The 15,957-nt window shown below is 37.2% G+C and overlaps 1 protein-coding gene across 1 annotated transcript in view; it reads left to right on the forward strand.

Annotated features, from left to right (window-relative positions):
• The window catches only part of LOC124788632 (fatty acid synthase-like), a 507,799-nt gene that overhangs the window by 405,070 nt on the left and 86,772 nt on the right, over positions 1–15,957 (forward strand). Inside the window, exons 25-27 of the mRNA XM_047255903.1 lie at positions 9,184–9,363; positions 9,515–9,713; positions 14,334–14,517. Of these exons, the coding sequence (XP_047111859.1) occupies positions 9,184–9,363; positions 9,515–9,713; positions 14,334–14,517 (563 nt within the window). The remainder of the gene's footprint in view (positions 1–9,183; positions 9,364–9,514; positions 9,714–14,333; positions 14,518–15,957) is intronic.

The raw sequence follows: 15,957 nt of genomic DNA on the forward strand, positions 1-15,957 counted from the left end.
GCACATTTTGTAACATTGAGAAATGGGAAGAGAGTGTCATGGACATGATACAGGATTTGACGTGGACATAATAAAGTAAAGGCATTTCTCATTGTAGCAGGATCTTCTCACAAAATTTCACCCACCAACTTTCACCTCTGAATGCAAAAATATTTTGTTGATGCCAACCTACATTGGGGGAAATGATCATCACAATAAAATAAGGAAAATCAGAGCTTGCACAGAAAAATATAGATATTCGTCTCTTCTGCACTCAGTTCAGCAGAGAAATGATAGAGTATTGTTGTGAGGGTGGTTCAATGAACCCTCGCCAGGCACTTACGAATGATTCACAGAGTATCCCTGTAGATATAGACATAACTGTGCATCCAATATCAGAAGAACTTAATTTGAATCATGATTTGTGTCATAAGATTTTACACAAAGACTTAGGGAAAAAGAAACTTGGTGCAAAGCCCATCCCTCAGATACTAACAGATGAAGGGAATGAGGAAAGGTAAGAATTTCTGCTGAACCACTAGATGGAGCCATAAGTGATCCTATATTACTGTCAAAGATTATTGCTGGGGATGTTGGTGCTACCAGTATGACCCTCACCTGAATGCTGAATGGAAGGAACCTGGATCACAAGCCTTGAAGAAAGTCAAATAACAACCTTCAAGAACAAAGAAAATGTTTATTAAGTTCTTTGATAGTAAAGGATTAATTCATCATGAGCATGATCTTCCAGGTCAAACAGTGAACCAAAAATTTTCGTCGAAGTCTTGAAATGTTTGTGACAAGCAATTCAATGTTGCCTCCCTGATTTGTGACATCCTCATGACTGGTTCTTACTGCATGACAATGCAACACCCCATAGAGCCTTATGTGTTACTAGCACCCTATCAGAAATTCTGTTATTGCCATCCCACATCCGTCATGTTTGCCTGGCATCTTGACTTGTGAATTTTTCAAGTTTTTGCACATGAAAAGGTGACTTAAAGGAAAACTTTATCAAGATATCTCAGACATCCAACAGGCTATGACAAATGAGCTTACAAGCATCACAGCTGAAAATTTCCCTGCTTGCTTCCAAGACCTCGAGAAACATTAGCAACTGTGCATAGATAGCCAAGGGGACTACTTTGATAGGAGTTAGGATCATTACTTGGTAAGTGCATTTTTATATTTTTTTAAAACCTGTCTTGGAACTTTTCTGACAAAGAGAGTAAGCAGTAATCAACATAGATAAAATCACAGACAATATTCACTTATTGATAGAAGATCATGAGAAAAGAACTAAACTAAACACTGTGCCTAACATAAACAACTGCCGCTGCTGCTCTCTCCTGGGTGGCTGGAGTTAAACTGAATATGAAGACATCATGCACTAGAAATACAGTGAAGTGTGTATGTTGTAAACTATGCCTTTGAGAGTGAACACCACCCATACAGGAAGATATAAATACTCTTTTCTACTTGCAATTGATGACAGTTTAAGAAAACAACATTCATACTTAAAAAATGTCACAGTTCATCACTTTTAAATTTTGATGAAAAATATAAGTTGAAAGATGTACTATGATGTACAAAAAGAAAATCACTTACCCTGCTGAGTAATATTGGTTGCTCATTGGAAAAGTGGTTATGAAATCCTCAATTTCTTGCACAGCTTTTGTATGATTTGTAAATAATACCATACTTTAAATGAGATAACAACAATAGAATCCCCAACATGGGAAACAAATTACTTTTGTGCATGCATACCATCACTAGTGCTAAAACTTTGTAAATGATATTGTCATTTAAAAGAGATAAAATAATAGAATGTGAAGTATGTAAAGTAAATTATTATTTTCAAACATAATACACTGCTCATCTTAAAACTGAAGTGAATACTAGTGAACCATCACATAAAAGGAATCACAATCTTGTCTAAGACATCATTTTCATATATCTAAAAACTATGCCTTTGAGAGTGAACACCACCCATACAGGAAGATATAAATACTCTTTCCTACTTGCAATTGATGACAGTTTAAGAAAACAACATTCATACTTAAAAAATGTCACAGTTCATCACTTTTAAATTTTGATGAAAAATATAAGTTGAAAGATGTACTATGATGTACAAAAAGAAAATCACTTACCTGACACTGAACTGTGACATTTTTTAAGTATGAATGTTGTTTTCTTAAACTGTCATCAATTGCAAGTAGAAAAGAGTATTTATATCTTCCTGTATGGTTGGTGTTCACTCTCTGCCCAAACTCTTTGCCTTTACAAATGTCTGCTTGTGTCTGTGTATGTGCGGATGGATATGTGTGTGTGCGAGTGTATACCCCTTCTTTCCCCCTAAGGTAAGTCTTTCTGCTCCCGGGATTGGAATGACTCCTTACCCTCTCCCTTAAAACCCACTTCCTTTCGTCTTCCCCTCTCCTTCCCTCTTTCCTGATGAGGCAACAGTTTGTTGCGAAAGCTTGAATTTTGTGTGTATGTTTGTGTTTGTTTGTGTGTCTATCAACCTGCCAGCACTTTCATTTGGTAAGTCACAACATCTGTGTTTTTATATATATTTTTCCCACGTGGAATGTTTCCCTCTATTATATTCACATCATTTTCATATGTTTTTAAACTGATACGAGTCATGACCAGTGCACTCATTAGTTCTGAGGCCATTATTTGAGATATGCCAATACCACAGGATTGTCACCATCTTTGTGCCGATTAATGGCAACTCTGTAGAAGATTGCAAGTTTAACAGCTGAGAATAATTTTCATTCTTGTGATTTTAAGATTTTCTAAGTATATGATGATTCTGGACTGTGACTTGCATTATTTTAGCAACAGTCCTGATGACTGATCATCTTCCACTGAACTCTGTCTTGCTGTCAATCCCAAGCCTAAAGTGCTCAGAAATGGCTCCACTGATGAATTGGAAGGAGAAGTACACTGTTAGGATACAATCATTGGTCCTTGGAGCGTGTGCCATAACTGCCAGTCGCAGGGGTCTTAGATCTCCAGCTGGCATGGTCAAGCAGATCTTCCCACTGACTACCACAGTGTTTTGAGCACTCTCAGGGCTGGATACCAAGCCTTAGTCAATTGGAAACTGGTCTCTTTATGTAAATGTTGTCTTTATGTAAATGTTCATTGTGTAGTTGTATCTCTACAGATATTTTTATGATGTATTACCAGAATTTGGTGGCTTGATTCATGATGTATGCTTTGGAGACATAGTGTTCTAGGAAAGCTGACTTTGTACTTATGTGTTGCTCTGCATTCATTCAACCCTTAGGCTCAACACTTCTTTCCTGTAGCATACAGGTAATCTGGGCTATCTACATTTTCTCATATTGCAAAGGATGCAGAAAACTTGTAGATTAAAGAGTTATAGGTTACCCTTAACAGACCCCAACAATGCATTTGTACTGGGTAGCAGGCACTATACACAATTTACATTATATTTCCTGACTGAGCAAACACCATTACAGTAGATTTCTCTTTTGTCTGTTCAAGCTATGGCCTAGACTTTTATGGCTTTAAGATACACTGTATCTGGCAGTTGTTGTCCCAGCCCATCCAGAAAATTGCTAAACACTCTTGTTCAGAGATTCTGTGAAGCCTGTGCACTAGTGCGCATAGGATACCTTCACATTGTGAGATGACATGACAGCTGGAGAATAGAAATATAATTCTGTGTGCTTTGGTTTACAGTAGACATAGCATCCTAGTGTGTATACGGAGCGTATCCTATCAGATGCTTTTTTCCATTAACCATCTGACCAAAAATAAAGCCAACTACTTCATCAGAAGCATCAATGAGAGGATGAACTCTTTTTCAAAACTGAGAAAAATCAGTACCGAATCCAAAATCAATGCCTCCTTTAATTTCTAGAGTGCTAGCTGTCACACATTATGTCCACTGAAACTTTACACCCTTTTAAGTAACATGTTCAAAGATTCAGCTATTTTTGCAATATCTCTTATGAATTCATAGTAGTAGTTACACAAACTGACAAAATGCTGTATCTGTTTGATTGTTCATAGGAGGTGGAAAATTTTGAATCATTCTGTAAGACAAGAAAGCCCCTGCACACCATACCATTTACACTAATTATGTGTCCCAGATAGTTAACTCGAGTTTGAGCACAATGGCACTTGAACATGCTCAGCATCAGATATGCTGACTACAAACTATTAAAAGCATCCTCCAATCATCTCACATGCTCTTTTGAAAAATTGTTGTATCATCTAAATAACCCATACAACTCTTTGGCTTAATCCCTCTTAAAACTCCATCCAGTAACCACAAAAAAGTCACATGTGGCTTTGTAAACCAAATGGCATCCACTAATACCGATAATGTTCACATGGTGCCATATATGCTTTCTTCAGCCTACCCCTAGGGCACTATTTGTAACTGATGATAACTGCTTTTGAGATGCATTATAGTAAAGTAACAACACTGATCCAAGTTACCCAAGGGCTCCATAAACAGTCTCTGCATTCAGAAGCCAATAATCACAGCAAAACCTATAATTCTTCTTTACATCTAATGATTTTTTAGACTCAATAACAACATTTTTGCTCCAGGAGCTGTCACTAAGTTCTATGATCCCATCTCATAGTTGCTGTTCAGTGCACTCCTCCATTAAATGCTGTATATATCTCACTATGCGATACCATTTCCTATAAATCTGTGCACTATCCCCTTTAAGTATATGGTGCTCAGTTAAGGGAGTTGCTGGTAACCACCCATTTGTACAAAACAAGTCACTATTTCTTCCAAGCTGTGTGATTAGTGCGTTTCGAGTAACCCACCTTCTCGCATAATGCTGTTGTATTGACAATTTGCTTATGGCTTATACCCAGATTCAACCTATCAAAGGCTTCTTCCTCTAATGCTTCCAGAGAGGTTGTCAGTATACCTTTTGACATGCTAACATCATCTCTGTCAGATTTATCTGTGCTAACTGGAACCATATATGCATTGCTGAAATCAGTCCTAGCATGCAGTTCTTAAAGAAAATATAGCACAAGAATCACTGAATATCCTTCACCCACATTTGGCAAAAGTTCATTTGCTCCATAAACTTAGTTTTCCCAATAGTAAAATCCAGTACTGTTGTAACCAATGACTCTACACTGTTATTGCTGACTCCATGTAACTTATATTATGGTGCACCAAGTCTCCTCCTGCTCACCAGATCCAGGCTGATATGGACACATGCTCCCCCATGTTGACAAGAAACCTCTGTGCCATACCACTCACCAAGCCAACTAAGTAGCATTCTGTCTGTCCATTAACATGTGGAGTGTTATTGTCTATCATGACTGCTTTCCAGCAGTAGAAGCATTTCTAATTGAGTTTAATAGTTGCCTCTCCTGAAAATGTTTCCTATTTTTCCTCTCCCAAAAATCTGATGCTTGTGAACCATTTTCCCACATGAATAACACTCTAGTTGCCTAACCTGTTTCTGTGTACAGCTCTTATGTCCAAACCTGTAACATTTGACCTCTGGAGGGAATGAATGGTGATCCATCTGTTGTTTTGTGATAAAATCTGTCTCCTCTCATTGTGCTCCTGTTCTAAGAGCTGCTGTTAAATCATTTGTATTCTCACTGTGAAATCTTTGTGTAATTTCTATGAGTATTCCCAGCAAGAAAATATGTGATGCTCTGTTTTTTACTCCCTGCAGTAACACCTTATTGGACTCTGCATCCTGGGTAGGCACATATGTCTGCACATTGACTTTCTGAATCCTGTCTGAAAATACTTCCACTGATTCATTGTATTTCAAAGTCAAAGTGTGGAGCTTCTCATGAAAAAACCATATGACATTTTGTTTTTTTGTTATGCTGGCATAGTCCAACAAACACTGCTGAAATGACTGTGCTTTACTGAGGGTCTCATGATATAACACATCTGCCTTTGCTTCCCCTGTTAAATGTAAGTTAGCTACATAAAGCATTACTTCAGCTGACCAAATGCTCATTAAAGCAATAGTTGCCTTATCATTAATAAATACTGACACATATTCTGCTTTTTTTACATAAAAAGGGATTGATAAGTGTGGCTACAGCTCAATCAAAAGGAGAGAAACCCATTCCCAACTCTGCCTCATTTTCCCCTGGCCCAGACTGTGACTGTACCTGAAAAGCTTCCAAATCCTCAATCTATGAAGGAGCTCCTCATGCTGCTGCTTTTGACAAATATTTTCCTCTGTTAGCACTCACACTTGCTGTGTTAGAGCAGCATAAGGCACTTCAGTGGTAGCAGCATGTCTTTCTACCATTTTGCATACATTACACCTAGTTCAATATCAGAAACACAATTATCTAAATAATGCACTCAGTACTCAAAAACTCTTATAAACTGCTTCATCCCATGTATTATTGCCCATCTAGATCATAAACAATTGTGAACCCAATGACTAACATTTCTACACATAACACATGTGGCAGCTTCAGCCTCACTTCAGCCTTGCGAGATTCCAAACTGATACCTTACTGGTACTATGCTATTGGGTCTAGCATTAATCTTAAAGAGTGATAAATCCAAAGATTCATGTGACTTTGAAAATGTAACCTTAAACATAGTCCATCCAGTACTTACATAAATTAGGATTGACAACTGAGAACAGCCACTGAATCAAATACAAACAAAATGAGACTCTCACCACCCATCCTGCTGAGTCGATACTGCGGAATTGGAGCAGTACCACTGCTAGTATAAATTAACAAAGTATCCAGTCTTACTACTTGACATGACATAATGTACAGCACTGGGCACCTCCATGGCACCATCCTCTACAAACCTATTCGAGGGCCATCTAGAAGAATCATTCCTAACCACCCAGAATCCCAAGCCCCTCACCTGATTCAGTTTGATAATGTCTTTGTGATCTGGATTAAGGGTGATAACACCCTATGCACATTCATGCAAACCCTCAACACCTACTTCCCCATTCACTTCACCAGGTCCTCCTCAATGCAACTAATCACTTTCCTTGACATTGACCTCTACCTCAAAGATGAGTACATGAGTACCTTCGTCCATATCAAATCCACTAACCACAAGAAATACCTCCACTTTGACAGTTGCCATCCATTTCTTACCAAGAAGTCCCTAAATACTGACTATCCACCTGTGATCATGACATCTGTAGTGATGAGCAGCCCCTCTCCCACATACCAAGGGTCTCACTGATGCATTTGCAGATGGAAATTACCCTGCCAACTGTGTGCAGAAACATATCTCCCATGCTTCATTTCTCCATGCATCCACCACCTCCCACAGTCCCACTGTCTGGCTACAGAGGGCACAAAGGAGCTTTTCTGTTATGAGTCATACCACCCAGGACTGGAGCAACTGAATCATATTCTCTGCCAGGGTTTTAACGACTTGTCATCATGCCCTAAAATGAGGAATGTCCCACCCTCTACCATTCCCATGTCTTCCACAGTGGTATTCCACTGCCCACTGAACCTACACAATATCTTTGTCCATCCCTACTCAACCCCCATTCCAATCCCTTGCCTCATTGCTCATATCCCTGTTACAGGCCTAGATGATAGACCTGTCCCATACATCGTCCCACCATCACCTACTCAGACCAGCCACAAACATTATCTATCCCATCAAAGCCAGGGCTATCTGTGAAAGCAGTCATGTGATTTGCAAACTAAGCTACAACCAGCGTGCTGCATTCTACATGAGCATAACAACCAACAATCTGCCTGTCCGCATGAATGGCCAACAACAAACTGTGGCCAAGAACCAGCTGGACCACCCAGTTGCTAGCATGTTACCCACCACAATGTTCTTCGCTTCAGTGACTGCTTCAGAGTCTGTGCCATCTGGATCCTTCCTACCGACACCAACTTTTCACAATTTCACATGTGGAAACTCTCCCTGCAATACATCCTACATTCCCACAACTCCTCAAACTTTGTTAGTCTCTATCCTTCACCCAACTATCCCCTTCCTTTATCCCACTACAGCACTACACAGCCTTCTATTACACAAACACCAAACCACCCACAGTCTTTCTACTTCTCACCTTTTCCACTCCCTTCCTGCCTTCCCCCCTTTCATCTCCCCCCTCCCTTTCTCCATCTAACCTCCTGAATGCACCTAGATGCCCTACCCTCTCCCCATTTCATCCCTGTATGCTTCCATAAGCAGTACTTTACCATCCTCCACCCCTCAATGCTATCCCTCCCCCACCTGCCCTGCCTCCTCCATACCCCTAGCCTCCATACGCCTACCACCCAGTATGCTTCTCCCATCATGCACAGTTGCTGGCAGTCTGGCCTAAAGAGGCCAGAGATAGTTGTCATGTGTGTGTGTGTGTGTGTGTGTGTGTGTGTGTGTGTGTGTGTGTGTTGCCTACTTCAGAAGAAGGCCCTTTGGCTGAAAGCATACTTGTTTAGCAGTCTTTCTGTTGTGCCTGTCTGCGACTCAACACCTACACTACAATCTAACCTTTTCATAAGATTCTTATTATTCCATTCTGAGTTTTCCATTGTTTAATTAATATACTCAGGGGTTTATAAGAGTGATCATTAGGAACAACAAAGCAATCAAGAAATGAAGTGGTGGTTTGAGAACAGATGGTCATTCATCATGTAATCCATGGCTGAGGAATGTTTAATCTACAAACATGGGCTATATTTTTGAGGACTCAGTTTTTGAAACAGCCTGTGACAATGGTACAGGTATACAATTTATTCCATATATACTGTGAGCATCCTTCCAGTTCATATTGAAAAATATGTTGATTATTGACTCTTGGGTAACATAAAATGAGTGTGGGGTCATATTTCAATTACCAGATTACATTAATAGATTAGAAATGGATTGTACATTTATTCTCTCCTTGCTCTGCTTATTTTAAATCTGTTTCTTGACTCACAGAAAATAAATGCACACATTCAAAAATAGAAAGTAAGTAGCCATAGCAAAAAATTACTAACGCAATCAATGTAGAACTTTATTTGAAGGTACAGTAAATATTATAGGACAGACGTCTTCCTCATGTCAGTCAGCAAGGTCATAATGCAAAGCAACAAAGCAAGAACAATAAAAAACACATTAATATTTATGAAACTACCATTACAATATGCACCTTTCTTTGTAATTTTCTCTTGGTTTATAAATGTATGACTCATGCACAGCATTTTTTAAAATTATTTCAGGCATATTATGCTCTTATCATAAGAGGAAGATTGAAACATGGTGAGACTGTTCTGATTCATGCAGGAAGTGGTGGTGTGGGACAAGCAGCTATCTCAATTGCACTGCACATGAATTGCACTGTATATACTACAGTTAGCAACCACCATAAAAAACAAACACTTCGTTCAATATTCCCACAGGTAAGAGCAATATTCAGTTTATGCACTATAAACAAGACTTGAGTGATAAAGTTATCGCACTGATGAATCAATTATTTTTTGTCAATAAGCGAAAGTAACTCTTAAGAGATGCTTGAGCTACTAGGACTTTGTTTTCTGTTTTTAATTCCAGCTAAAGGAATACAACTTTGCAAATTCAAGAGATACGAGCTTTGAACAACACATTCTGCAGCAAACTCAAGGAAGAGGGGTGGACCTTGTTCTCAATTCTCTTTCTGGAGATAAACTACAAGCCTCAGTTCGATGTGTTGCTGAATATGGACGTTTCATAGAAATTGGACAGTATGATCTGTATACTGACAAACAGCTAGGTAAAATTTGGGTCTGTTCATTAAAATAAATGCACAATAAGATCTCACACTTACACATTCTGTGAGAAGGAAGTGTTGTCCAGTTTCATTGTAATACCCAAACTCAACAAATTTCATGATTGAAGTTTTTGAATTATACATGAACTACTGATTTTGTAGGAGACAGACCTGTGTATGAAATAATGCTTGTTTACTGTGACTATTTACAATTCCAGGATTTTCTATATGAATTAATGCTTTGTCTGTAATAATTTCAGTGCCCAAAGGAGCTTGAATATTACGTTTACTTTTTAAAAATCTTTTCATGCTTTTAACTTGTTTCAAATTCTGTGTTATTTTACAACTTTATCAGTTTGTTCAAGTTTTAAATTATCCGTATTTTCATAGTTAACTGCCATAATATCATCATTTTGGAGCATAGATACAAGTGACATGTTGTAGCTTTCAGTTGTGATGATTACCTGTTGCAATTACTAACTCTTGCACACATCTGGAAAAAATATTTACATGACCAGGACAGCACTATTTTTAATACCCTCTTCTGTATTACAATACAGTATAATGCATTTCTCCTACATAGGAATATGTGATGAGATTCAAGTTATATTGTTTCTCACAGCACAGCATATCTCACATTTCACATTAGAAAAAAATCTTGAACTAGGGACTCTTCTTTTATATATTAAAATTGTCTGAAAATACATGCATAAATAGCATGGAAATATCTATCTAATTTCATGAGAAATTGTCAGTACTTCTTTTATAAACTAAAATATTTTATAACTGTAGTACCAAAATTCTACTAACACTGCTGTAAAAGTAACATATACAAAAGAACTAAATTGAACTGTTCCTGAGGAAAACATCATTATCATTCTATGGTTTGTTTTTATTACTATTATTATATATTTTTGGGTCTGGATATTTGCCTTAGATACAATGTACAACTTTACATTTATTGTTCTCAGTTATAATATGTTATCTATGAAAATCAAATTACTTTTGTTTCTGCCACGTCCAGGATTTTATTTTAAACTACATGATTACACCACACGTAAATGAGATACCTAAGGACACTGTGATACAGTGCTCAATTTTTCCTGTTCTGTGCTAATTTCATCATACAAATTGTCTTTGATGGTCACTGTTCAGTTTTCAAGTTTATGTCTGCTCCAATTATTATTTCTCTCTTTTTCTTCTCTGCACAACCAAATTATCTACTCATTGGTCCTTTAGAACACATAACATTAATATATTTTCTTTCTTCTTAATTTGCACTTAAATTTTAGTGCATCTCATTATGAAAAGATTTGATATACCGGGTGATTAAAAAGTCGGTATAAATTTGAAAACTGACTAAATCATGGAATAATGTAGATAGAGAGGTACAAATTGACACACATGCTTGGAATGACATGGGGTTTTATTAGAACCAAAAAAATACAAATGTTCAAAAAACGTCCAACAGATGGCGCTTCATCTGATCAGAATAGCAATAATTAGCATAACAAAGTAAGACATAGCAAAGATGATGTTCTTTACAGGAAATGCTCAATATGTCCACTATCATTCCTCAACAATAGCATACGATCATCACCAAACGACACGCGCAAGAGATCTTTCACGTGACTAGCAATATGGGGTGTTTTTTTTTTTTTTTGTTCTAATAAAACCCCATGTTATTTCCAGCATACTTGTCAATTTTTACCTCTCTATCTACATTATTCCGTGGTTTATTAAGTTTTCAAATTTATACTGACTTTTTGATCACCCAGTACTTCAAGCTTCCTCTTTTTCTGTTTGACTCCCCAAATATATTTTACTTTTGCACAGTGCTGTATATTGTCTCAGAGATTTATTTACCTGATTGTAAGCCACTGTTTCATACCACAGACTTGATTATTTTAAGGAATGTTTTTGTTCTTGCACTGTTATATTTATGACATCCTTCCTGTTTTGTAGGTAGGAAAATTAACTGATTTATCCTACTGTATCATCCTCAGTTTTGATGTTTTTCAACTAACTTTCATACTGCTATGTCATTTGTGTCTTTGTTCTCTTACTTTTTAATCTGAGTTTAGAAGTACTGCCTGTTTCATTTAAGTGCTCATTTCAGTCTTCCTCCTTTCTTAGTTGCAGAAGAGCTAAATTATAAATGGACCTTAATACTGGTAAATATTGCCCTTGCACTATTCCTTTGAACTTTGCTTTCACTTCTTTTTGTGTCTTTCCAACATCCAAGCTAAACATCGGTGAGACTGAGTTACAGCCTTGTCTTACAGCTTTTTGCCCCATCTTGCCATTTTTATAACAGGTACAGTTTTCTTTCTTTATTTTCTCCATATATAAATCACATGATCTGTTGTGATTGATTATCCATCTGTCTGTACTTAATCTACTTTTCTCCTCAATTATTCAGCATAATCAAATACTTCTGTCGCATAACAAATGCTGTTGAATGATCTGCAAATAGATTGCCCATACCATTCCTCCCCATGATGCCAGTAAAATCATTACTATTAAAAACAGTCTTGATCACGCTTTATTTATCAAGGTGACCAGTTTCGACCACTACTGTGGTCATCTTCAGACCATTGAGTAGGAACATTTTTCTGTTGGAGAATCACTAGAGTAGTGATTCTCCAACAGAAAGAGGTTCCTACTCAATGGTCTGAAGATGACCACAGTAGTGGTCGAAACCAATCACCTTGATAAATAAATCGTGATCAAGACTGTTTTTAATACTGAATATTTGTAAGACATTGATCACTGCCTCTCCCATAATGTGTTCAAAAGTAATAAATTCATTGCCATTCATCATTAATTTATTCTTCTTGTTACATAGATTCCATCAATTGATAACCAGTGCTTTCCTGTCACGTAATATTTATCCGGGCCTTGTCAAACTCAACCATATCCTTCACTAGAGCTTGAGTACCTCACTTCATGCCTTATGATGGAGATCATATTAAAGAGACATAACATCCATTTGCCTCACCAGTTTATTCCATTCACTGATTTTACAAAAGTGCTCTCTTTTCATATGAAATTTGGCAGTGCTTCATGAAAATACACTTACCAGCACAGCAGGTTCTTCGGTATTCTCTGGAAGGAGATTGAGTGGAATTACAATTTATAAAAGTTCACTTTACTACAATATAGACATGAATATTGACTGAACTTTGTACAGTCCATTTCCTCAAGAATGTTGTGAGTATTTAGAACTGCCTCTGGATACTAAGGTATCGCATGATACAGACAAATTTTGAAGATCCTTCACTTGACGACTAAGCAACATAATATTCACATTAATGTTCTGCCTAAGGCATTTAATACACTTGTGACCACTCTAAGATGACGCTGTCATCTTGATTGTTGACTGTGAACTGGGCCAAGCATTTCTCTGCTCAGCCGTATGTAGATGAGCTGTTGTGGTGGTGAAGAGAAGCTCTAGGAGGCATGACTATGCAGATGTTGATCATTTGTTGGTTTGGCATGCAGCAACTATTCTCTTCTGTGGTTTCGATGCAAGGTGCCAACCTCGCTTTTGCACCCCGCTCTTTGGATGACACCTCAACACCTACCTCTAATTCAATTCCTAGCCAATGTTTTTGTGTACAACCCGTTTTTGTGTACAACCAGTTTTTATGTAAAACCAGTTTTTGTGTACAGTAATTCAATTTCGAACCAGTGTTTTTGTGTATAACTATTTCAGTTTTAGGAAGGAAATGACAAGACTTTATTTGTCATAGTAACTCACTCTGTGACCCTTTTTCTTATGCATAATGATACCAGCAAGTGTTACACCATTCACTAGTAATTTGATTGAGTCACAAACAATGGTGGTCCAGTGGAGGCTTGTTCTGTGCACCTACATCATTGGAGTCACGATCAGTGGTGGTCCGTTTTAGGCTTGTTCTGTGCACCTACATCATGCATTCTGTGACATCCTATGAGTATTTGATAGTGTTCTGAGCATTCTGCTGTGAATGTTGTAGGCAAAGTGATTATAATGAGTTATTGAGTGAATTTTCATTTCATTTGGTGTCAGTTGTCATTCCTGATGGCAGTGGTAAGTGGCAAATTCTACATAATCAAGCAAGAGACATAATTTGCAGGAAACATGCTGCCTTCAAGTGCAAAACATGAGTATGCACATACCACAACTGTCGCTTAGAACTAGCAGTACTGCAATCCCACTGTATATCTTGACCTGCATGAACTGCTATTGTTCATGAACCACACTATAGCCTATAATCACATGAATGTAAATATTCACATTCTTTTTCATTTCACTTCACTAACCCTCAGTACATTTAAAATAAGCCTGTAACTCTATTAAAATTTCCCCACCACAATGAAACTCATAATATTTTGCATTCTGACTTTTATCACTTGCAGTTAGCCACTACAGTATGTGATTTTTATTTATAATCATAATAAAAAATTAACAAATCAAATCTTGCACCTTAAAGGCAGAAGTCAATTATGCTAACAGCTAAAAACCACTGACTCAGAGAGTTCTTTTAGCAGTATAAATGTGATTCTATCACATATTTTTGCCTATAAATACTAAGATGGTTGCTAATTTCTTAAATTAAGTTAGTGACTCTTTTGTAGGTCTTGGTGTGTTCCTGAAAAATATTTCTTTTCATGGAGTTCGTCTGGATCTACTCTTTGGATCTCATCATGATGATGAAATTTATCAGCTGAAGAAGTTGATGGAGGAAGGGTTAAGGACAGGTGTTGTAAAACCTCTGCCCAGGAAAGTATTTTCAAGAAATCTAGCAGAAGATGCCTTCAGGTGAGTTTTGTTATTCTTCACTTAAATTTTGTTCACAGTTTTGTACTAAAATTGTTTAGTTGAACCATCACTTTGTCACACTCACCATCATCAACATCATTATCATCATCTATAGTCCCTCTCCTCTTCACACATTGCTTTACTCCAACAATCTGTCTATCTCACAGTCTTGCACTAGGCCTATTGCCTCTTGCCTCCTGTGTTGGTATCCTGCCAACTCTCATTTTTTTAACATGTGCATCACATCTTAATCTTGTCTTTTTGTAATGCTGAATCACTGAAATGTATGTATGATTGACTTTGTGACAGTTAATGAAAAAGTAAGTTTCCTTTATTTCTTGTTACTTAACGTATAACACTAATTCAAGGTGAAGAATGTAATTTTATTTCATAGACATGTGTTAGTTTTAGAAAGTCATTAAAATCATTGAAACAGTTGTCATGTCAAGAAAAAGTGCTTGAAATATTACTGACTAAAAAATATGATATGTCATCTTGCTCATACTTCTTACTATAATTTCACTTCAGTGTCCCTCAGAACTTTTCCCCCTGTAGATAATTTTCCACAGTACCAAATGATAAAATTCTTAAGTGCAGCTAATAAAAGCTTGAAGCAATGATAATTTAATTCAACCTGAAACATTGTAAGTACCAGGTCAGTCAAGTTAATAATTCAGTTGTATAATAGGTCATGACATGGACAAGATTCATACTGTAAATATTTAAAAAGTTGGTTACTTAGCTACCCTCATGCTTAATATTTTGCATCACAAGAATAACCATGCCACTTGACATATTTCTGTCACCTGAGTATTTGCAGACTTGCAGTTTCATGGTACAGTGGGTAAATGCCACACTGCAAATCTGAAGGTTTGGGGTTCAATCCTAGCTGATTCTCGGAATATATTTAATGAGGCAGAATTATACACAACAGCCAGTAGTGAGGATTCTTCATGGCATGGAGCTTCCATATGCTGGAATCTGGACAAAGAATCAAACATAACTTAGAAATGTTACTGAGGAATCTCCTTTTACAAAATTTGCATGTGAGTTTTGTTGACAGATGGGAGTTGTCAGAGGATCATGGAAAACAAATTTTTGACCAGAAATATTGCACACATGTTCAGTTAGCAATATATCATGTGAATTTGCAGGTCAGGAAAATATCAGTCATTCATTGAAAAATTTTTGCTCATTTCTCACAGCTAGGCACTGTATTGCTTAAATATTTGCATGTGGTGTTGTGTGAATAAGTGGTCTATCTTGGGTCCTAAAATCACCCTGATATAGTGATCACTATTTGGACTGCACTCAGTATGTTGGTACAGATATTGTTTGTTGTGTCCTGTGGTGACCCAGATCATTAATTCTTATGATAGTTGCATACAGTACTGGCTTACTCAGTGTTGTTGCTGTCATACAGTTGAGTGGTTGTGCTGG

This window comes from Schistocerca piceifrons, chromosome 3 (assembly GCF_021461385.2).
Source record: "Schistocerca piceifrons isolate TAMUIC-IGC-003096 chromosome 3, iqSchPice1.1, whole genome shotgun sequence".
NCBI lineage: Eukaryota > Metazoa > Arthropoda > Insecta > Orthoptera > Acrididae > Schistocerca > Schistocerca piceifrons.